This window comes from Zophobas morio, unplaced genomic scaffold (genome assembly GCF_036711695.1).
Source record: "Zophobas morio isolate AGI-343-1 ecotype UQ-CSIRO unplaced genomic scaffold, CSIRO_AGI_Zmor_V1 ptg000008l, whole genome shotgun sequence".
Taxonomy (NCBI): Eukaryota; Metazoa; Arthropoda; class Insecta; order Coleoptera; family Tenebrionidae; genus Zophobas; species Zophobas morio.
The window spans coordinates 3164949-3186428 of record NW_026972113.1 but is presented as its reverse complement, the minus strand read 5'-3'; the positions used below and the strand labels follow the sequence as shown (position 1 = coordinate 3186428).

The window sequence follows — 21480 nt, the reverse complement described above, 5'->3', positions numbered from 1 at the left end:
TGTCTGTCATCTGGTTGTCTGTTGGCGATTTTATTGACATGTAACTTGGTCGAAAGTGATTTCGACAGAATTTCCCTCACCCTTGAAGTACATTAGAACAAATCCAGAATTCAGCTTTTTAAAAAATCATAACATTTGATTTTGGGAATTTTATTTTTTTTATGATAGCCCTTATAAGTTAAAATTACAAATTCCCCCCACACTTGAAAATTCAAATCGAAGAAGCACGGTAGCACCAAAAACACGAACATAAAAATGATATATATGTAGAGGATTTTTTCCTTTCCAACATAACCTTGTTTAGTGTGATAGTGCTGTAGCTTTTCGAACGGACAGGAATTAGGTGTCACAACATTATTGCTTAACACCAATTTTTTACGCACTAGAATTTCAATATTAACATTATCAAAAGCTAAAAATAATACAATGTTTAAATATTTACAAATATAAAATCAAGGGGAATACCCACCCTAGACTAATATAAATAAAAATATTTTGATAGTTTACACATCGTCAACTGACCTTCAAACCCATCCTGATAACAAACTGCAAACACAGAAACATCCAATTAAGCATTACAATCCTGAAAATGTTTTTGTTGTGTACAGTCTTTTTAGCAACAATCCTTAACTTCAACAACTGTAATTGTCTTCTTCCGGTTACCAGTAAGTATACTAAATCTCTCATCTCATTATCAAGAGTACTCCCTGGGGTACTCAAACATAAAAACTGTTCGATACTTCGCAATTTTTTGCAGCTTGCGGTACCACTTTCTACACAAAAACGGGAACTTTCTCTCCACCCACATTTTATAAACCCAACAACATCAACCCCGAAACTTGCAAATGGCGCATTCTCACATCTCCGGATGAAAAAATCACCCTCAACATAACACAACTCGACATCAAAAAAACACCCAGTTGCATCTCGGGGTATGTTGAAGTACGAGATGGTCTCTGGGAGGATTCTCCTCTCCTTGGAAAATTCTGTGGACGGGGTACTCTAGATCCCGTTACCTCCACGAAAAACAAAATGTTAATTTCGTACGTACACAAAGCAGGTTATAGAGGGTTTTTCGCAAACTATGAAGCTACCTGTGGGGGAGAAGTGTACGTGCGAAACGAGTTTGTTTTGCACTCGAGCCACCCTCAGGAAAAGTACCCCCTTAACAGAAAGTGCGTTTGGAAAGTAGTAGTACCGGACTTCCACCAAGTGGTACTGAGCTTCCAGAAATTCAAAATAGAACACCACGATCAGTGTTTGTTTGATTATGTGGAGGTTGACGATTCGAATGGTACTTCTCGTGGGAGGTTTTGTGGCGACGTACTTCCAGGTAATGTTACTTCATCTTCGAACAACCTTACGATTAAATTGGTGTCAGATGCCTCTGTTCAGAAGGAAGGTTTTTCTGTTTTTATTATGGCGGAGTTTGATGAATGCACAACTATGCTGCACGACTGTGCCCAGGAGTGCATTAATACCATTGGTAAATACAAATGTGCCTGTAGAAAAGGGTACGAATTACACTCTGATGGGAAAAGCTGTGAGGTTGCTTGTGGTGGTTCTCTTACTGCACTAAATGGTGTGATTTAGTCGCCATCTTTTCCTAATGAGTACCCTTCAAACAAACGATGTACTTGGGAAATTGTTGCTCCTGTCGGGCATGTTGTACTTTTAGATTTCACTCATTTCGATATAGAAGGAGATAATTTGACACGTTCGATTAAAAATAAGTGCGAAAAAGACAAGTTGGATGTTTTTAGAGAAAGTGAAAATGTGACGAAACACTTAGGTACTTATTGCGGGAGTGGACTACCACATCGGGTTATATCTGAAAGTACTAACACGAAGATTGTGTTTTTTTCTGATAGTACTGTTGAAAGAAAAGGGTTTGCTTTAAAGTATTCTATGATTAGAGACAAATGTGACAAGTTTAAAGGTAACTGTCACCACGGGTGTGTTAACTTGGATACAGGTCGTAAGTGTCTTTGTCCAGAAACGTACGTTTCCATGGATTCCGTCAACTGCAAAAAAGATTGTCATTACGAAATCGCTTCTGTTGGGGGGACAATTTTTAGTCCTAATTATCCCAGTAGCTACTACGATAATGCAAACTGCACTTGGAAATTTAAAACTAACCCAGGCCATAGAATACAAATCAGTTTTCTTGATGTACATACTGAAAACTGTCACGATTACATTAACGTTTATGACGATTTTTCATCAAGGGTGCCTCTTTTGGAAAAACTTTGTGGTACTAAAACAGGCTACACTAGATGGTCCACGAAAAACGAACTATACGTCAATTTTATATCAGATGGTTCGAATGTTTATCAAGGTTTCCAAGCGATATATTCGTCTCTATGTGGTGGTACTTTGACCGCTACCACCACTGAAAAGTACATTTATTCTCACGATACGTATGGTCTTTCGAACTACCACAACAATAGTGACTGTGTTTGGACTATTAGGGTGGACTCCGGCTATTACGTAAATCTGTCAGTTGAGGTTTTTGAAATTGAAGCTTCTGTTGATTGCACTTACGACTTTATAGAAATTCGAGAAGGTCATACCTCACGTGGAAAATTTTGTGGTATTAACGTAAGTAGTTAAATTGTCCAGATTTTAACGTCTTTATTTTGTTTTTACTTTAGAAACCTGAAGAAGAATTGCTATCGAGTAGTAATTTCACAGTGAAATTTCACACAGATTCTACTGTAGATGCAAGAGGTTTTCGACTAATGTATAAAGCTGTACGAGCTGAAGAAGTCCGTGTTAATTAATTACAAACTTTTTGTTAAAAGTTAATTTGAATAAAGTTGTTCCATAGAATATTAGAACATCATTTTCCTGTTTCCTTCCGTCTGTCGTCTGTATTCATCACGTAGTCGATTTATTTTTGGACGGTTTTTTTTGTGATACCAAGTACACTTTGGTTTATTATAACAGAATTGTTACGTCGATCGATGATTAAAAATCGGCGTGGGTAAAACTCCACAATTTATTTCACACGACTAATCATACAGCGATTATGTACACAATAATTCCGACCGGAATGGATTTGACTAGACTAAACTTTCGTCATTCCTGGACTTCACTGACTGATGAGTCACCCATCATCGCCGCACATTCTAGATAACCCATAGGCGTCGTATCGGGGCGGCGTATAGGGTTATTTCGTAACAGTATTTATATTGTTATTTTTTAAGTGAAGCTACCTACTGAAAAACAAGTTGAGTCCATGTAAAATCCATGTATACACTGTGAAAATAATTGCAGTATGTGTAGTGAGTCAGATGTGTGCACAGAGTGACTATATCGAATTCAAGGTCACATTGTACGTAAATTGTTTGTCAAATTTCGTGCTTGCTATTTACATACACACCAAATGTTTGCAGTTTTTTGTGACGTTTTGAATTGCTTGGCGAAGGGAATGGGTTTTACCTACTCTTTTAGAGAATATTCCTTGTTAGACAATATAATATTAAGTTTTGCGCAACTCCCTAGGGGTTTAATACATTTATCTAAGAAAACAGTACACATTTTGTAAGGAAAAAATGCTCCAAGGTGGTAAATCTAAAATGTTTGTTAAAGTAGACAAAAATACATAAAACAATTTCTTAATCGTTGTTTGTTCAACTCATTCTAATTAGGTATATATAAAAGCTTACACATTATCATTTTTTATATTGTCAAAATGGTTGCACTATACGTACTACTGTCTGTAGTAGTGGTTACACTACAGACCTGCCATTCTCTGCTTCCACTCACCAGTAAGTACTACACTAATTTCTCCATTTCGTCACCTTAGAACTGGTTTGCCGCATATCCAGATCGCGTCCGAGGGATTTTCGCCTCTACTGGTTTGGTGCAGATTTGCCGCATGTCGCACTTGGGCGAAGCGAAACATAGTTTAGATTCAGTGCTGATTTGCCGCATGTCCAAGCAGAAATCGATAGAGTACCGTTATCCGTTTTTACGTACTTCCTTGCTGTTTTGCTTTTCAGCGTTAGGTTTGGGGTTGGGAAAGAAATCGTATTCAACTTCACGCGCAGAATAATAAGAATAATGTGAAATAAATAAAAAAGAGACTTAACAATTTTGATGAATCTGAAATTAAAAAAAAAACAACTGTAATTTGTGCAACTCTTTTTCTGTTGTTATAGATGTTACAAATATTTTCGATTTTTTTTTTTTAAGAAAGATTGAGTTTCAAATTATTAGATTCGAAATTTTACAAATTTAAATTTCAAATAGATTCGTTGCTAGTAAACAAATAATTTAATTTTTTACTTAAGAGTAACATTTTTATTTAATGATTTCTCGGAATTGATTGAACTTATTTTCTCTAAAATTTTAGTCAACAAAATTCATAATGCTGCATACCTGTATTCTTATTTGTGGAAATGATATTTCCACATCAATAATTACAGATAATAATAGATACATTTTTCAGAGATAATTAAGATTAAGATTTCTTAATCAACTTCACGCGCAGAACAAGTAATACGGCAAGGATTAATAATGTGAAATAAATGAAAAATTGAAACGATATTAGAAATCGCGTGATGAAGTAGTTAACTAAGTATAACGAACAATGAATGTTAAGTTATTGATGTTTTGATTCGATTTTTTCTAAATATTTTTAAAATAAAGAGACTTATTTTTCTTTATTTTTATATAAAATCTACATTTGATAAAACTCATTGCAGTCATTCATTTTACCTAAAAATTGTAGAGTCCAAATTTTGCATTGTTAATTTCCATTGTTAAATGGTGAATTGTGAATGAAATACGGAGTACCAAATTTAAATGTGTTTTACAGAAAGAAATTATTTTTACAAAGGATAATAAAATGATATTTTCTTTGCATTGGCGGAGTAATGGCGGCTCGTTGACTGGCTGCAGTCCTACTAAAATTGCAGCTTAATATGTAATTTTTTTATATAAAATATTCAAATTGATAAAGAACACTCGGGTAAAAATAGATTGTTGTCTTAAACAATTAGATTCCAGTATTTTATTACATTACGTGGATATTGACTACAAGTAGCTATTGTCGGGCAACCAGAGAAAATTAGCAGTGATACTGTTTAAAACTGTAAATGCAGTATATTTGGATTTGGAAATAAATCATTCGTTTCCATGTCTTATGTATCAGTGACAATTATGTTGACTGCATCCCAAATCTATTTGATTACCCCTAACTCCATAATATCTAGTACTTAATATAGTTATACGCTTTTCAGTTGAAAATGAAAGAATTATTTGTACTGGTAGTTGTAAACAATTGTATAAATATTTCCGATGGATTCCTTTGCGAACTCTTTGTCAATTATTATTATTTATGATACTATGGTATGATCCCAAACTGTTTAGAGAAGAAAGGGAGGCTGTGGTGTGCGCACGTAAACTTATCCTATTTCTTTCCAATACATTAGCTCTATATATTAGCTCTCTGTCTATCATCTCCTACGTGCGCTTATCATAGACTCCTTTTATCTAAAAAGTATGCAGTATTTCCCGCGCAAACCAGCAGTCAAATCTTTAGATTGCCTGGCCTCGTGATTTGTCACGTATTTTTAAATAACATACAGTTTTCTAAATTTGCGGAAGTACTACTAAACTACAAAAATAAATAAACGGGAAAATTATATTCTCAAATTATAACTCCGAATTAAACATGCAATGTGAAAAGTTAATGCCGTGAACCCTACTAAGTATAAATTAAACGTCATTGTTTGCTAACTACAGAATTGATTAATCTTATTATTTTAATAAAGTAAGGTATTAAACTAGACAGAGACTTGAATACTTTTTTTTACTAATTTTAATAATTCTTGTAAATGAGTAGATATTTAATAATAAAGCAATACATATTATTATGTGCAAAAAATGTATTTGCATGCTTTTGCATAAACTTCCTGCACTTATAATTTATGAACAGTATTTTGGACGATGCCCAGTTAATTGATAAATAATAGTATGTTGACGTAAAAAGAGTATCATTACATTACTTCAAATTCTTTTAACTTTCTTTATGTAGTATATCCTGTTTCCAAAATCTCAAGAAATTAGGGTTATGGTAATTTAATTCAATCTGGGTGCTTAGGGTAAAAACTCAATAAACAACAAATGAAAAAGGATGTTATTTTTAAAAATTATATAACATTTTTTGCTGTAAAAGTTGGAGATGACGTTATATGATGGGGAGGATGATTACAAATGTTGGTCAGCGTTTTATCAACCGGAAACGAGAGACCTATGTTTTCGTATTATAGGAGTCATGAAACGTTGAGAAGCCATAAAAGTAGCCAGTCGCCCGATGAACTTGATTACAATACTTCCTTAGCTTACGCTCAAGACATAAAAAAAATAAACAATAACATTTGGATTTAATAGCTTTTGATATCTGGTATACCTAAACAGTGAGTGAATTTTATGCGGCTATTATTACCATTACATATAACCATCCACTTAAATTAATTGGTAAAAAAATTTACCCTTAAATAAGTTATTGTAAAGTTATTTTTATTTACACGCGTATAATTGCACAACATTAATTGTTAGACAAATAGAATGATAAAGAAAGGCAATGTCATATTAAAAAACAAATTACTCGTTTCGATGTAAGGTACCTTAAGTTAACAACATACATCTATTTAGTTATTATAGGTAAAATTCTAATACGGAATTTATTCTTGAAGTAAGTCGTAAATTGTAAATAGCTATAAATTCGGAAATAATTCTTTTTAAAAGATACAAGTCAAAAGTGTATTAGGCATGATTGTCAAGAAACATTCCAATTCTGTTTCAAATTTGCAAGCATTTTATGTCAAAAGCTGATTTTTGTAAACGTTCCAGTAATAAATTTCTAAGCAAAATCCACCTAAACAGATTTTGCTTCGAAATTTTAATTTTCATATTACTTTTACAACATTTTAATCTAAAAAATTAAAAATGGATCTATTATTTGTGATTATTGATGTGGAAATATCATTTCTACAAATAAGAATACTACAAAAAATTGTGAACTCTTTTACTGGTATGCAGCGTTATAAATCTTGTTCACTAAAAGTTTAGAGAAAATAAGTTCAATCATTCCCGAGAAAAAATTAAAGAAAAATGTTACTGTTTAGTAAAAAATTAAATTATTTGTTTATCGAACAACAAATCTATTTGAAATTTAAATTTGTAAAATTTCGAATCTAATAATTTGAAAATATTTGTAACATCTATAACAGAAAAAGAGTTGCACAAATTACAGTTGCTTTTTTTTAATTTCAGATTCATCAAAATTGTTAAGTCTTTTTTTTATTTATTTCACATTATTCTTATTATTCTGCGCGTGAAGTTGAATACGATTTCTTTCCCAACCCCAAACCTAACGCTGAAAAGCAAAACAGCAAGGAAGTACGTAAAAACGGATAACGGTACTCTATCGATTTCTGCTTGGACATGCGGCAAATCAGCACTGAATCTAAACTATGTTTCGCTTCGCCCAAGTGCGACATGCGGCAAATCTGCACCAAACCAGTAGAGGCGAAAATCCCTCGGACGCGATCTGGATATGCGGCAAACCAGTTCTAAGGTGACGATTTATCAAAGTTTGTTCTCGACTTTCAGCTTGCCATACCACGTTCAAACAAAAATCGGGAACGTTCTTTTCCCCCGCATTTTACAAACCGAACACCTTCAATACCGAAAAATGTAAATGGCGCATTTTAGTACCTCCAGATGAAAAAATTGTCCTTAATGTAACTGTGATTGACATAGAAAAGACACCAAATTGCAACTCGGGTAACCTAGAAATTCGAGATGGTCTCTGGGAAGATTCTCCCCTTCTTGGAAAATATTGTGGAAAAGGTTCCCTAAACCTCATATTCTCCACAACTAATAAAATGTTAATTTCGTACGAGCACCGAGTAGGTAATAAAGGATTTCTAGGAGAATATAAAGCGTTTTGTGGAGAGGAAATATATGTACGAAGTGAGTTTATTTTACATTCGAATGAACTCCAAGAAAAGTACCCTCGTAACAAAAAATGTATCTGGAAAGTAACAGTTCCAGTCAACCATCAAGTCGTGGTGAGAAGTGAAAAATTCCAAATAGAATATGAAACACACTGCAGGTACGACTATGTGGAGTTTTATGATTCCAATAGTACTGCTCTTGGAAGGTTTTGTGGTGAGGAACTTTCAGAAAATATCACTTCGACTTTAAACACGCTTACGATTAAATTCGTCTCAGACAACACTATTCAGAAAGAAGGTTTTTCTTTCTTACTTTTGGCAGATTACGACGAATGCGTAACCAAAGAACACCAATGTGCTCATGAGTGTATTAATACCGTTGGTAGTTATAAATGTGCTTGCCGAAGGGGCTATAAATTACGAAGAGATGGCAAAAGCTGTGAAACCGAGTGTGGTGGAATTTTGGACGCCTTAAATGGTACGATCCGTTATTCGTCCTCGTTCCCTCGGGAGTACTCGCAAAACACAACTTGTATATGGAAAATCGTCGTTTCTGCTGATAACGAAATACATCTAAGTTTCTCTCATTTTGATATAAAAGGAAATAACAATAATGATTCTATTAGTGAAAAGTGTGAAAACAACAAGTTAGAGGTTTTTAATGAGGAGGAAACGGACACACAACTTTTAGGTACTTGTTGTGGAAGAGTCTTGCCAGATCTTGTTGCATCTCAAGGTAGTACTATGAAGATTATTTTGTCTACGGATAACAGTGTGGAAAGGATTGGGTTTGCGTTAAACTATTCTACAGTTGGAAATAAATGTGACAAGTTTGGAGGTAATTGTCATCATCGATGTGTCAGTCTGAACACATATCGTAAATGTATTTGTCCAGAAAATTACACGACAGAAAACAACGTCGACTGTAACAGAGGTTGTCATCACGAAATTGCCTCACCTTCGGGAATAATATCTAGTCCTAATTACCCTAATTACTATCCGAATAATGCAAACTGCACTTGGAGATTTAAAACAACACCAGGGCATAGAATACAAATCGTTTTTTCTGATATCCAAACTACAGATTGTGACGATTACGTCAGGGTTTATGATAATTATTATCAGTCGAATGCGAGCATTTTGTTAGAAGTTTGTGGTAATAAAACGAATATCACTGGATTGTCCACCACAAACGAATTATCTGTCAATTTTATCTCAGACTCTTTGAACGTTTATCAAGGTTTCAATGCCACATATTCGTCTGTATGTGGTGGTAATTTGACTGCTAGTACCACCGAAAGGTACGTTTATTCTCACGATACGTATGGTCTTTCGAACTACTACGACTACACTGATTGTGTTTGGATTATCAAGGCAAACTCCGGGTATTACGTCAATCTGTCGGTTGAGGTTCTTGATATTGAATTTTCTTCGTATTGCAATTACGATTTTATAGAAATTCAAGAAGGTGATATTTCACGTGGAAAATTCTGTGGCAATGAGGTAAGTGTTGATTTGTTCAGAATTTAACGTTTTTATTTTGTTGTTTTTTTTTAGAAACCTGAAGAAGAATTCCTGTCGAGTGGTAATTTTACAGTAAAATTTCACACAGATCATAGTGTAGCTAAAAGAGGTTTTCGACTTATGTATAAAGCTGTACGATCTGAAGAGGTCCACCTTAATTAATTACTTTTTCAAAAGTTCGTTTGAATAAAGTTGGTCCACAGGATAATAAAACATGAAAAATTATGTTTCCTGTTTCCGTCTGTCTGTCATCTGGTTGTCTGTTGGCGATTTTATTGACATGTAACTTGGTCGAAAGTGATTTCGACAGAATTTCCCTCACCCTTGAAGTACATTAGAACAAATCCAGAATCCAGCTTTTTCAAAAATCATATCATTTTTTCCTTTCCAACATAACCTTATTTAGTGTGATAGTGCGGCAGCTTTCCGAACGGATAGGAATTAGGTGTCACAACATTATTGCTTAACACCAATTTTTTACACACTAGAATTTCAATATTAACTTTATCAAAAGCTAAAAATAATACAAAGAAGATTGTTGATTTTAATGTTTAAATATTTACAAATATAAAATTAAGGGGAATACCCACCCTAGACTAATATAAATAAAAATATTTTGATAGTTTACACATCGTCAACTGACCTTCAAACCCATCCCGATAACAAACTGCAAACACAGAAACATCCAATTAAGCATTACAATCCTGAAAATGTTTTTGTTGTGTACAGTCTTTTTAGCAACAATCTTTAACTTCAACAAATGTAACTGTCTTCTTTCAGTTACTAGTAAGTATACTAAATCTTTCATCTCATTCTCAAGAGTACTGCCTGGGGTACTCAAATATAAAAACTGTTCGATACTTCGCAATTTTTTGCAGCTTGCGGTACCACTTTATACACAAAAACGGGAACTTTCTCTCCACCCACATTTTATAAACCCAACAACAGCAACCCCGAAACTTGCAAATGGCGCATTCTCACATCTCCGGATGAAAAAATCACCCTCAACATAACACAACTCGACATCAAAAAGACACCCAGTTGCATTTCGGGGTATGTAGAAGTACGAGATGGCCTCTGGGAGGATTCTCCTCTTCTTGGAAAATTCTGTGGACGGGGTACTCTAGATCCCGTTACCTCCACGAAAAACAAAATGTTAATTTCGTACGTGCACAAAGCAGGTTATAGAGGGTTTTTCGCAAACTATGAAGCTACCTGTGGGGGTGAAGTGTACGTGCGAAATGAGTTTGTTTTGCACTCGAGCCACCCTCAGGAAAAGTACCCCCTTAACATAAAGTGCGTTTGGAAAGTAGTAGTACCGGACTTCCACCAAGTGGTACTGAGCTTCCAGAAATTCAAAATAGAACATCACGATCAGTGTTTGTTTGATTATGTGGAGGTTGACGATTCGAATGGTACTTCTCGTGGGAGGTTTTGTGGCGACGTACTTCCAGGTAATGTTACTTCGTCTTCGAACAACCTTACGATTAAATTGGTGTCAGATGCCTCTGTTCAAAAGGAAGGTTTTTCTGTTTTTATTTTGGCGGAGTTTGATGAATGCACAACTATGTTGCACGACTGTGCCCAAGAGTGCATTAATACCATTGGTAAATACAAATGTGCTTGCAGAAAAGGGTACGAATTACACTCTGACGGGAAAAGCTGTGAGGTTGCTTGTGGTGGTTCTCTTACGGCACTAAATGGTGTGATTCAGTCGCCATCTTTTCCTAATGAGTACCCTTCAAACAAACAATGTACTTGGGAAATTGTTGCTCCTGTCGGGCATGTTGTACTTTTAAATTTCACTCATTTCGATATAGAAGGAGATAATTTGACACGTTCGATTAAAAATAAGTGCGAAAAGGACAAGTTGGATGTTTTTAGCGAAAGTGAAAATGTGACGAAACACTTAGGTACTTATTGTGGGAGTGGACTACCAGATCGGGTTATATCTGAAAGTACTAACACGAAGATTGTGTTTTTTTCGGATAGTACTGTTGAAACAAAAGGGTTTGCTTTAAGGTATTCTATGGTTAGAGACAAATGTGACAAGTTTAAAGGTAATTGTCACCACGGGTGTGTTAACTTGGATACAGGTCGTAAGTGTCTTTGTCCAGAAACGTACGTTTCCGTGGATTCCGTCAACTGCAAAAAAGATTGTCATTACGAAATCGCTTCTGTTGGGGGGACAATTTTTAGTCCTAATTATCCCGGTAGCTACTACAATAATGCAAACTGCACTTGGAAATTTAAAACTACACCTGGTCATAGAATACAAATCAGTTTTCTTGATATACATACTGAAAACTGTCATGATTACATTAACGTTTATGACGATTTTTCATCAAGGGTGCCTCTTTTGGAAAAACTTTGTGGTACTAAAACAGGCTACACTAGATGGTCCACGAAAAACGAACTATACGTCAATTTTATATCAGATGGTTCGAATGTTTATAAAGGTTTCCAAGCGATATATTCGTCTCTATGTGGTGGTACTTTGACCGCTGCCACCACTGAAAAGTACATTTATTCTCACGATACGTATGGTCTTTCGAACTACCACAACAATACTGACTGTGTTTGGACTATTAGGGTGGACTCCGGCTATTACGTAAATCTGTCAGTTGAGGTTTTTGAAATTGAACCTTCTGTTGATTGCATTTACGACTTCATAGAAATTCGAGAAGGTCATACCTCACGTGGAAAATTCTGTGGTGTTATCGTAAGTAGTTAAATTGTCCTGATTTTAACGTCTTCATTTTGTTTTTACTTTAGAAACCTGAAGAACAATTGCTATCGAGTAGTAATTTCACAGTGAAATTTCACACAGATTCTACTGTAGATGCAAGAGGTTTTCGACTAATGTATAAAGCTGTACGAGCTGAAGAAGTCCGTGTTAATTAATTACAAACTTTTTGTTAAAAGTTAATTTGAATAAAGTTGTTCCATAGAATATTAGAACATTTTTGGATGGCTTTTTTGTGATACCAAGTACACTTTGGTTTATTATGACAGAATTGTTACGTCGATCGATGATTAAAAATCGGCGTGGGTAAAACTCCACAATTTATTTCACACGACTAATCATACTGCGATTATGTACACAATAATTCCGACCGGAATGGATTTGACTAGACTAAACTTTCGTCATTCCTGGACTTCACTGACTGATGAGTCACCCATCATCGCCGCACATTCTAGATAACCCATAGGCGTCGTATCGGGGCGGCGTATAGGGTTATTTCGTAACAGTATTTATATTGTTATTTTTTAAGTGAAGCTACCTACTGAAAAACAAGTTGAGCCTATGTAAAATGTATGTATGCACTGTGAAAATAATTGCAGTATGTGTAGTGAGTCAGATGTGTGCACAAAGAGTGACTATATCGAATTCAAGGACACATTGTACGTAAATTGTTTGTCAAATTTCGTGCTTGCTATTTACATACACACCAAATGTTTGTAGTTTTTTGTGACGTTTTGAATTGCTTGGCGAAGGGAATGGGTTTTACCTACTCTTCTACAGAATATTCCTTGTTAGACAATACAATATTAAGTTTTGCGCAACTCCCTAGGGGTTTAATAAATTTATCTAGGAAAACAGTACACATTTTGTAAGGAAAAAATGCTGAAAGGTGGTAAATCTAAAATGTTTGTTAAAGTAGACAAAAATACATAAAACAATTTCTTAATCGTTGTTTGTTCAACTCATTCTAATTAGGTATATATAAAAGCTTACACATTATCATTTTTCCTATTGTCAAAATGGTTGCACTATACTTACTACTGTCTGTAGTAGTGGTTACACTACAGACCTGCCATTCTCTGCTTCCACTCACCAGTAAGTACCACACTAATTTCTCCATTTATCAAAGTTTGTTCTCAACTTTTAGCTTGCCATACCACGTTCAAACAAAAATCGGGAACGTTCTTTTCCCCCGCATTTTACAAACCGAACACCACCAACACCGAAAAATGTAAATGGCGCATTTTAGTATCTCCAGATGAAAAAATTGTCCTTAATGTAACTGTGATCGACATAGAAAAGACACCAAATTGCAACTCGGGTAACCTAGAAATACGAGATGGTCTCTGGCAAGATTCTCCCCTTCTTGGAAAATATTGTGGAACAGGTTCCCTAAACCTCATATTCTCCACAGCTAATAAAATGTTAATTTCGTACGAGCACCGAGTAGGTAATAAAGGATTTCTAGGAGAATATAAAGCGTTTTGTGGAGAGGAAATATATGTACGAAGTGAGTTTATTTTACATTCGAATGAACTCCAAGAAAAGTACCCTCGTAACAAAAAATGTATTTGGAAAGTGACAGTTCCAATCAACCATCAAGTCGTGGTGAGAAGTGAAAAATTCCAAATAGAATATGAAACACACTGCAGGTACGACTATGTGGAGTTTTATGATTCCAATAGTACTGCTCTTGGAAGATTTTGTGGTGAGGAACTTTCAGAAAATATCACTTCGACTTTAAACACGCTTACGATTAAATTCGTCTCAGACAACACTATTCAGAAAGAAGGTTTTTCTTTCTTACTTTTGGCAGATTACGACGAATGCGTAACCAAAGAACACCAATGTGCTCATGAGTGTATTAATACCGTTGGTAGTTATAAATGTGCTTGCCGAAGGGGCTATAAATTACGAAGAGATGGCAAAAGCTGTGAAACCGAGTGTGGTGGAATTTTGGACGCCTTAAATGGTACGATCCGTTATTCGTCCTCGTTCCCTCGGGAGTACTCGCAAAACACAACTTGTATATGGAAAATCGTCGTTCCTGCTGATAACGAAATACATCTAAGTTTCTCTCATTTTGATATAAAAGGAAATAACAATAATGATTCTATTAGTGAAAAGTGTGAAAACAATAAGTTAGAGGTTTTTAATGAGGAGGAAACGGACACACAACTTTTAGGTACTTATTGTGGAAGAGTCTTGCCAGATCTTGTTGCATCTCAAGGTAGTACTATGAAGATTATTTTGTCTACGGATAACAGTGTGGAAAGGATTGGGTTTGCGTTAAACTATTCTACAGTTGGAAATAAATGTGACAAGTTTGGAGGTAATTGTCATCATCGATGTGTCAGTCTGAACACATATCGTAAATGTATTTGTCCAGAAAATTACACGACAGAAAACAACGTCGACTGTAACAGAGGTTGTCATCACGAAATAGCCTCACCTTCGGGAATAATATCTAGTCCTAATTACCCTAATTACTATCCGAATAATGCAAACTGCACTTGGAGATTTAAAACAACACCAGGGCATAGAATACAAATCGTTTTTTCTGATATCCAAACTACAGATTGTGACGATTACGTCAGGGTTTATGATAATTATTATCCATCGAATGCGAGCATTTTGTTAGAAGTTTGTGGTAATAAAACGAATATCACTGGATTGTCCACCACAAACGAATTATCTGTCAATTTTATCTCAGACTCTTTGAACGTTTATCAAGGTTTTAATGCCACATATTCGTCTGTATGTGGTGGTAATTTGACTGCTAGTACCACCGAAAAGTACGTTTATTCTCACGATACGTATGGTCTTTCGAACTACTACGACTACACTGATTGTGTTTGGATTATCAAGGCAAACTCCGGGTATTACGTCAATCTGTCGGTTGAGGTTCTTGATATTGAATTTTCTTCGTATTGCAATTTCGATTTTATAGAAATTCGAGAAGGTGATATTTCACGTGGAAAATTCTGTGGTAATGAGGTAAGTAGTTGAATTGTTCAGATTTTAACGTTTTTATTTTGTTGTTTTTTTTTAGAAACCTGAAGAATTCCTGTCGAGCGATAATTTTACGGTAAAATTTCACACAGATTATAGTGTAGCTAAAAGAGGTTTTCGACTTATGTATAAAGCTGTACGATCTGAAGAGGTCCACCTTAATTAATTACTTTTTCAAAAGTTCATTTGAATAAAGTTGGTCCACAGGATAATAAAACATGAAAAATTATGTTTCCTGTTTCCGTCTGTCTGTCATCTGGTTGTCTGTTGGCGATTTTATTGACATGTAACTTGGTCGAAAGTGATTTCGACACAATTTCCCTCACCCTTGAAGTACATTAGAACAAATCCAGAATCCAGCTTTTTCAAAAATCATATCATTTTTTCCTTTCCAACATAACCTTATTCAGTGTGATAGTGCGGCAGTTTTCCGAACGGATAGGAATTAGGTGTCACAACATTATTGCTTAACACCAATTTTTTTCACACTAGAATTTCAATATTAACATTATCAAAAGCTAAAAATAATACAAAGAAGATTGTTGATTTTAATGTTTAAATATTTACAAATATAAAATCAAGGGGAATACCCACCCTAGACTAATATAAATAAAAATATTTTGATAGTTTACACATCGTCAACTGACCTTCAAACCCATCCTGATAACAAACTGCAAACACAGAAACATCCAATTAAGCATTACAATCCTGAAAATGTTTTTGTTGTGTACAGTCTTTTTAGCAACAATCCTTAATTTCAACAACTGTAATTGTCTTCTTCCAGTTACCAGTAAGTATACTAAATCTCTCATCTCATTATCAAGAGTACTCCCTGGGGTACTCAAACATAAAAACTGTTCGATACTTCGCAATTTTTTGCAGCTTGCGGTACCACTTTATACACAAAAACGGGAACTTTTTCTCCACCCACATTTTATAAACCCAACAACAGCAACCCCGAAACTTGCAAATGGCGCATTCTCACATCTCCGGATGAAAAAATCACCCTCAACATAACACAACTCGACATCAAAAAGACACCCAGTTGCATTTCGGGGTATGTTGAAGTACGAGATGGGCTGTGGGAGGATTCTCCTCTCCTTGGAAAATTCTGTGGACGGGGTACTCTAGATCCCGTTACCTCCACGAAAAACAAAATGTTAATTTCGTACGTACACCAAGCAGGTTATAGAGGGTTTTTCGCAAACTATGAAGCTACCTGTGGGGGTGAAGTGTACGTGCGAAACGAGTTTGTTTTGCACTCGAGCCACCCTCAGGAAAAGTACCCCCTTAACATAAAGTGCGTTTGGAAAGTAGTAGTACCGGACTTCCACCAAGTGGTACTGAGCTTCCAGAAATTCAAAATAGAACACCACGATCAGTGTTTGTTTGATTATGTGGAGATTGACGATTCGAATGGTACTTCTCGTGGGAGGTTTTGTGGCGACGTACTTCCAGGTAATGTTACTTCGTCTTCGAACAACCTTACGATTAAATTGGTGTCAGATGCCTCTATTCAAAAGGAAGGTTTTTCTGTTTTTATTTTGGCGGAGTTTGATGAATGCACAACTATGCTGCACGACTGTGCCCAAGAGTGCATTAATACCATTGGTACATACAAATGTGCCTGTAGAAAAGGATACGAATTACACCCTGACGGGAAAAACTGTGAAGTTGCCTGTGGTGGTCCTCTTAAGGCACTCAAAGGTGTGATTCAGTCGCCATCTTTTCCTAATAAATACCCCCCAAATAAACGCTGTAGTTGGGAAATTGTTGCTCGTGTCGACCGTGTCGTACTTTTCAATTTCACTCATTTTGATATAGAAGGACACAATAGGACACACTCGATTAAAGAAAGGTGCGAAAAGGACAGGCTGGAATTTTTTGGCGAAAGTGAAAATGTGACGAAACACTTAGGTACTTACTGTGGGAGTAGACTACCAGTTCCGCTTATATCTGAAAGTACCAGGACGAAGATTGTCTTTTTTTCGGATAATACTGTTGAAAGAAAAGGGTTTGCTTTAGAATATTTCGTAATTAGAGATAAATGTGACAAGTTTAAAGGTAATTGTCATCACGGGTGTGCTAATGTGGTTACAGGTCGTAAGTGTCTTTGTTCGGAAACGTACGTTTCCATGGATTCCGTCAACTGTAGAAAAGACTGTCATTACGAAATTGCTTCTACTTCAGGAACAATTTTTAGTCCTAATTATCCCGGCAGCTATTACAATAATGCAAACTGCACTTGGAAATTTAAAACTACACCAGGCCATAGAATACAAATCAGTTTTCTTGATGTACAAACTGAAAACTGTCACGATTACATTAATGTTTATGATGATTATTCATCAAGTGTGCGCATTTTGGGAAAACTTTGTGGTACTAGAACAGGCATCACTGGATTGTCCACGAAAAATGAACTATATGTCAATTTTATATCAGACGGTTCGAATGTTTATCAAGGTTTCAAAGCGACATATTCGTCTCTATGTGGTGGTACTCTGACCGCTACCATCACCGAAAATTATATCTATTCTCACGATACGTATCGTCTTTCGAATTACTACAACAACACTGACTGTGTTTGGACTATAAGGGCAAATTCCGGGTATTACGTAAATCTGTCAGTTGAAGTTCTCGAAATTGAAGGTGTTTCTGATTGTTCTCTCGATTTTATGGAAATTCGAGAGGGTCATATTTCACGTGGAAAATACTGTGGTGTTAACGTAAGTACTTGATTTGTTCAGATTTCAACGTTGTTCTTTTTCTTTTCAGAAACCTGATGAAGAATTGCTATCGAGTAGTAATTTTACGGTAACATTTCACACAGATTATCTTAGAGAAGCAAGAGGTTTTCGATTAATGTATAAAGCCATACGAGCTGAAGAAGTTCGTGTTAATTAATTGCCCACTTTTTGTTAGAAGTTCATGTGAATAAAGTTACTCATAGGGTATTAGAATATTGTTACGAAATAAACCCATACGCCGCCCCGGCTACGACGCCAATGGGTCTTCTAATAAGTTTGCGTTTCTTTTAGTGTGTAGCATGACTCATCGGTGACAGCGGCCGGCGCTCGCTAGAGAAAGGCCTGGAACCGGAAGTCGCGATGGATTCCAGAAAGACCTGGACCACGAAACTTCTAGAGGAGAGTCTGGCTTTAAATAGAGGCCGCCGTCGGGAACGGTATTCATTCGATCGAATTCAGTCAGCGAGTGTCGGGAAAATCCAGACAAGAAGCGCCGGAATTATTTAGTGTGTAATCGTTGTAACAGTCGTGTATATTCCATTTTGTAAGAAACAAATTGTTGAGTTTTAATCCACGGCAATTTTTATTCGCCCGCCCTACGTAATAATATTGTTACTTTTTAAGTGAAGTTATCTACTGAATAACTGAATGAGTTTGTCAGATTTTTTTGTTTGTTATTTTCATATATATCAAGTGTTTTTAGTTTTTTGTGAGGTTTTGAATGGCTTGGCGACGAGAGGAATAGATTTTACCTACTCTTCTACAGAATATTCCTTGTTAGACAAAAGAGCATTAAGTTCTAATGCTAATTTTAAAAGAATTATTATATCGGAACCAAATTTCTGTTATGTCATAGCAAACCTAGATCTAAAAAACTCTCTATGAATTTAATAAATTTATTCAAGAGGACAATGATCTTTTTGTAACGAAAGAATGCTCAAAGGTGGTAAATCTAAAATGTTTGTTAAAGTATTCAGAAATCCTTAAATACACATTTACTAATTTTGCAGTTTCTTAATCGTAGGTAGTTCGTTCAACTCGTTCTAATTTTACCCAACATATAAAAGATTACAGATTAGCATTTTTCCAGTTGTCAAAATGCTTGCACTATACGAACTACTGTCTGTAATAGTGATTACACTACAGATCTGTCCTTCTCTAGTTGCACTCACCAGTAAATACCACATTAATGTCTCCATCAAAGTTTGATCTAGACTTTTTCAGCTTGCAATACTACCTTCAATCAAAGATCGGGAACGTTCTTTTCCCCCGCATTTTACAAACCGAACACCACCAATATCGAAAAATGTAAATGGCGCATTTCAGTATCACCTGATGAAAAAATTGTACTTAATGTAACTGTGATCGATATAGAAAAGACACCAAATTGCAACTCGGGTAACCTAGAAGTACGAGATGGTTTCTGGGAAGATTCTCCTCTTCTTGGAAAATATTGTGGAAATGGTTCCCTAAACCTCATAGCCTCCACAACTAATAAACTGTTAATTTCGTACCAGCACAGAGTAGGTTATAGAGGATTTCTAGGAGAATACGAGGCGATTTGTGGAGAAGAAATATATGTACGAAGTCAGTTTATTTTACATTCGAATGAACCTCAAGAAAAGTACCCTCTTAATAGAAAATGTATCTGGAAAGTGACAGTTCCAGTCAACCATCAAATCGTGCTGAGAAGCCAAAAATTCCAAATAGAATATGAAGAACGCTGTATGTTCGATTATGTGGAGTTTTATGATTCCAACAGTACTGCTCTTGGAAGGTTTTGTGGTGAGGAACTTTCAGGAAATATCACTTCGACTTTAAACACGCTTACTATTAAATTCGTCTCAGACGATTCTGTTCAAAAAGAAGGTTTTTCTTTCTTACTTTTGGCAGATTACGACGAATGCGTAACCAAAGAACACCAATGTGATCATGAGTGTATTAATACCATTGGTAGTTATAAATGTGTTTGCCGAAGGGGCTATAAATTACAAATAGATGGCAAAAGCTGTGAAATCGAGTGTGGTGGAATTTTGAACGCCTTGAATGGTGCGATTCATTCGTACTCGTTTCCTCAGGAGTACCCACGAAACACAACTTGTATATGGAAAATCGTCGTTCCCGATGATAACGTAATACATTTAAGTTTCTTTAGTTTTGATATAAAAGGAGATAGCGATAATCATTCTTTTAGGGAAAAGTGTGAAAAGAATAAGTTAGAGATTTTTAATGGGGAGGAAACTGACCCACAACCTTTAGGTACTTATTGTGGAAGTGTCTTGCCAAATCTTGTTGTATCAGAAGGTAGTACTATGAAGATTATCTTCTCTACGGATAACAGTGTGGAAAGAAGTGGGTTTGCTTTAACCTATTCTACAGTTGGAAATAAATGTGACAAGTTTGGAGGTAATTGTCATCATCGATGTGTTAGTCTGCAGACATATCGTAAATGTATTTGTCCAGAAAATTACACGACAGAAAACAACCTCGACTGCAGTAGAGGTTGTCATTACGAAATAGCCTCACCTTCGGGAATTATATCTAGTCCTAATTACCCTAACTATTATCAGAATAATGCAAACTGCACTTGGAGATTTAAAACAACACCAGGGCATAGAATACAAATCGTTTTTTCTGATATACAAACTACAGATTGTGACGATTACGTCAGGGTTTATGATAATTATTATCCATCGAATGCGAGCATTTTGTTAGAAGTTTGTGGTAATAAAACGAATATCACTGGATTGTCCACCACAAACGAATTATCTGTCAATTTTATCTCAGACTCTTTGAACGTTTATCAAGGTTTCAATGCCACATATTCATCTGTATGTGGTGGTAATTTGACTGCTAGTACCACCGAAAAGTACGTTTATTCTCACGATACGTATGGTCTTTCGAACTACTACGACTACACTGATTGTGTTTGGATTATCAAGGCAAACTCCGGGTATTACGTCAATCTGTCGGTTGAGGTTCTTGATATTGAATTTTCTTCGTATTGCAATTTCGATTTTATAGAAATTCGAGAAGGTGATATTTCACGTGGAAAATTCTGTGGTAATGAGGTAAGTAGTTGAATTGTTCAGATTTTAACGTTTTTATTTTGTTGTTTTTTTTTAGAAACCTGAAGAATTCCTGTCGAGCGATAATTTTACGGTAAAATTTCACACAGATTATAGTGTAGCTAAAAGAGGTTTTCGACTTATGTATAAAGCTGTACAATCTGAAGAGGTCCACCTTAATTAATTACTTTTTCAAAAGTTCATTTGAATAAAGTTGGTCCACAGGATAATAAAACATGAAAAATTATGTTTCCTGTTTCCGTCTGTCTGTCATCTGGTTGTCTGTTGGCGATTTTATTGACATGTAACTTGGTCGAAAGTGATTTCGACAGAATTTCCCTCACCCTTGAAGTACATTAGAACAAATCCAGAATCCAGCTTTTTCAAAAATCATATCATTTTTTCCTTTC

General features: G+C 35.5%; 6 protein-coding genes across 7 annotated transcripts; all 6 read left to right on the top strand.

Moving 5' to 3' along the window:
- The first annotated feature begins 76 nt into the window (after positions 1–76).
- LOC135125032 (tolloid-like protein 1) lies at positions 77–18729 on the top strand. 2 transcript variants are annotated; one of them, XM_064050326.1, is made up of 3 exons: positions 77–665; positions 16138–17981; positions 18031–18729. In XM_064050326.1, the coding sequence occupies exons 1-3, from the start codon at positions 590–592 to the stop codon at positions 18157–18159; spliced, it is 2049 nt and encodes a 682-aa protein (XP_063906396.1). In that variant the 5' UTR covers positions 77–589; the 3' UTR covers positions 18160–18729. The 2 variants fall into 2 exon arrangements, with proteins under 2 accessions (XP_063906396.1, XP_063906395.1); XM_064050325.1 differs by lacking the exon at positions 77–665 and adding an exon at positions 15571–16045.
- LOC135125493 (bone morphogenetic protein 1-like) lies at positions 727–2822 on the top strand (the record flags this gene model as incomplete). Its single annotated transcript, XM_064051153.1, has 2 exons — positions 727–2601; positions 2655–2822. A coding segment is annotated over one exon (867 nt), but the record flags the coding sequence as incomplete, so codon positions are not given.
- Positions 3680–9719, top strand: LOC135125030 (tolloid-like protein 1). Its single transcript, XM_064050323.1, has 3 exons — positions 3680–3773; positions 7627–9476; positions 9531–9719. The coding sequence occupies exons 1-3, from the start codon at positions 3698–3700 to the stop codon at positions 9657–9659; spliced, it is 2055 nt and encodes a 684-aa protein (XP_063906393.1). The 5' UTR covers positions 3680–3697; the 3' UTR covers positions 9660–9719.
- LOC135125033 (tolloid-like protein 1) lies at positions 10186–12450 on the top strand. Its single transcript, XM_064050327.1, has 3 exons — positions 10186–10283; positions 10376–12219; positions 12273–12450. The coding sequence occupies exons 1-3, from the start codon at positions 10208–10210 to the stop codon at positions 12399–12401; spliced, it is 2049 nt and encodes a 682-aa protein (XP_063906397.1). The 5' UTR covers positions 10186–10207; the 3' UTR covers positions 12402–12450.
- Positions 13234–15481, top strand: LOC135125031 (tolloid-like protein 1). The gene is made up of 3 exons (XM_064050324.1): positions 13234–13338; positions 13391–15240; positions 15296–15481. Exons 1-3 carry the CDS (start codon positions 13263–13265, stop codon positions 15419–15421), a joined length of 2052 nt encoding a protein of 683 aa, XP_063906394.1. The 5' UTR covers positions 13234–13262; the 3' UTR covers positions 15422–15481.
- Positions 18363–21335, top strand: LOC135125523 (tolloid-like protein 1). The gene is made up of 4 exons (XM_064051184.1): positions 18363–18439; positions 19070–19176; positions 19227–21073; positions 21129–21335. The coding sequence occupies exons 1-4, from the start codon at positions 18363–18365 to the stop codon at positions 21252–21254; spliced, it is 2157 nt and encodes a 718-aa protein (XP_063907254.1). The 3' UTR covers positions 21255–21335.
- Positions 21336–21480: the final 145 nt, after the last annotated feature.

Excerpts from the sequence above, each read along its gene's own strand:
- LOC135125523 (XM_064051184.1), top strand. The coding sequence starts at position 18,363 with ATGGATTCCAGAAAGACCTGGACCACGAAACTTCTAGAGGAGAGTCTG. Across the intron at positions 18,440-19,069 it reads AGAGGCCGCCGTCGGGAACG|ATTACAGATTAGCATTTTTC; the intron begins GTATTCATTCGA and ends AACATATAAAAG. Across the intron at positions 19,177-19,226 it reads TTCTCTAGTTGCACTCACCA|CTTGCAATACTACCTTCAAT; the intron begins GTAAATACCACA and ends AGACTTTTTCAG.
- LOC135125031 (XM_064050324.1), top strand. The coding sequence starts at position 13,263 with ATGGTTGCACTATACTTACTACTGTCTGTAGTAGTGGTTACACTACAG. Across the intron at positions 13,339-13,390 it reads TTCTCTGCTTCCACTCACCA|CTTGCCATACCACGTTCAAA; the intron begins GTAAGTACCACA and ends CTCAACTTTTAG. Across the intron at positions 15,241-15,295 it reads GAAAATTCTGTGGTAATGAG|AAACCTGAAGAATTCCTGTC; the intron begins GTAAGTAGTTGA and ends GTTTTTTTTTAG.
- LOC135125032 (XM_064050326.1), top strand. The coding sequence starts at position 590 with ATGTTTTTGTTGTGTACAGTCTTTTTAGCAACAATCCTTAACTTCAAC. Across the intron at positions 666-16,137 it reads TTGTCTTCTTCCGGTTACCA|CTTGCGGTACCACTTTATAC; the intron begins GTAAGTATACTA and ends AATTTTTTGCAG. Across the intron at positions 17,982-18,030 it reads GAAAATACTGTGGTGTTAAC|AAACCTGATGAAGAATTGCT; the intron begins GTAAGTACTTGA and ends TTTTCTTTTCAG.
- LOC135125030 (XM_064050323.1), top strand. The coding sequence starts at position 3,698 with ATGGTTGCACTATACGTACTACTGTCTGTAGTAGTGGTTACACTACAG. Across the intron at positions 3,774-7,626 it reads TTCTCTGCTTCCACTCACCA|CTTGCCATACCACGTTCAAA; the intron begins GTAAGTACTACA and ends CTCGACTTTCAG. Across the intron at positions 9,477-9,530 it reads GAAAATTCTGTGGCAATGAG|AAACCTGAAGAAGAATTCCT; the intron begins GTAAGTGTTGAT and ends GTTTTTTTTTAG.
- LOC135125033 (XM_064050327.1), top strand. The coding sequence starts at position 10,208 with ATGTTTTTGTTGTGTACAGTCTTTTTAGCAACAATCTTTAACTTCAAC. Across the intron at positions 10,284-10,375 it reads CTGTCTTCTTTCAGTTACTA|CTTGCGGTACCACTTTATAC; the intron begins GTAAGTATACTA and ends AATTTTTTGCAG. Across the intron at positions 12,220-12,272 it reads GAAAATTCTGTGGTGTTATC|AAACCTGAAGAACAATTGCT; the intron begins GTAAGTAGTTAA and ends TTTTTACTTTAG.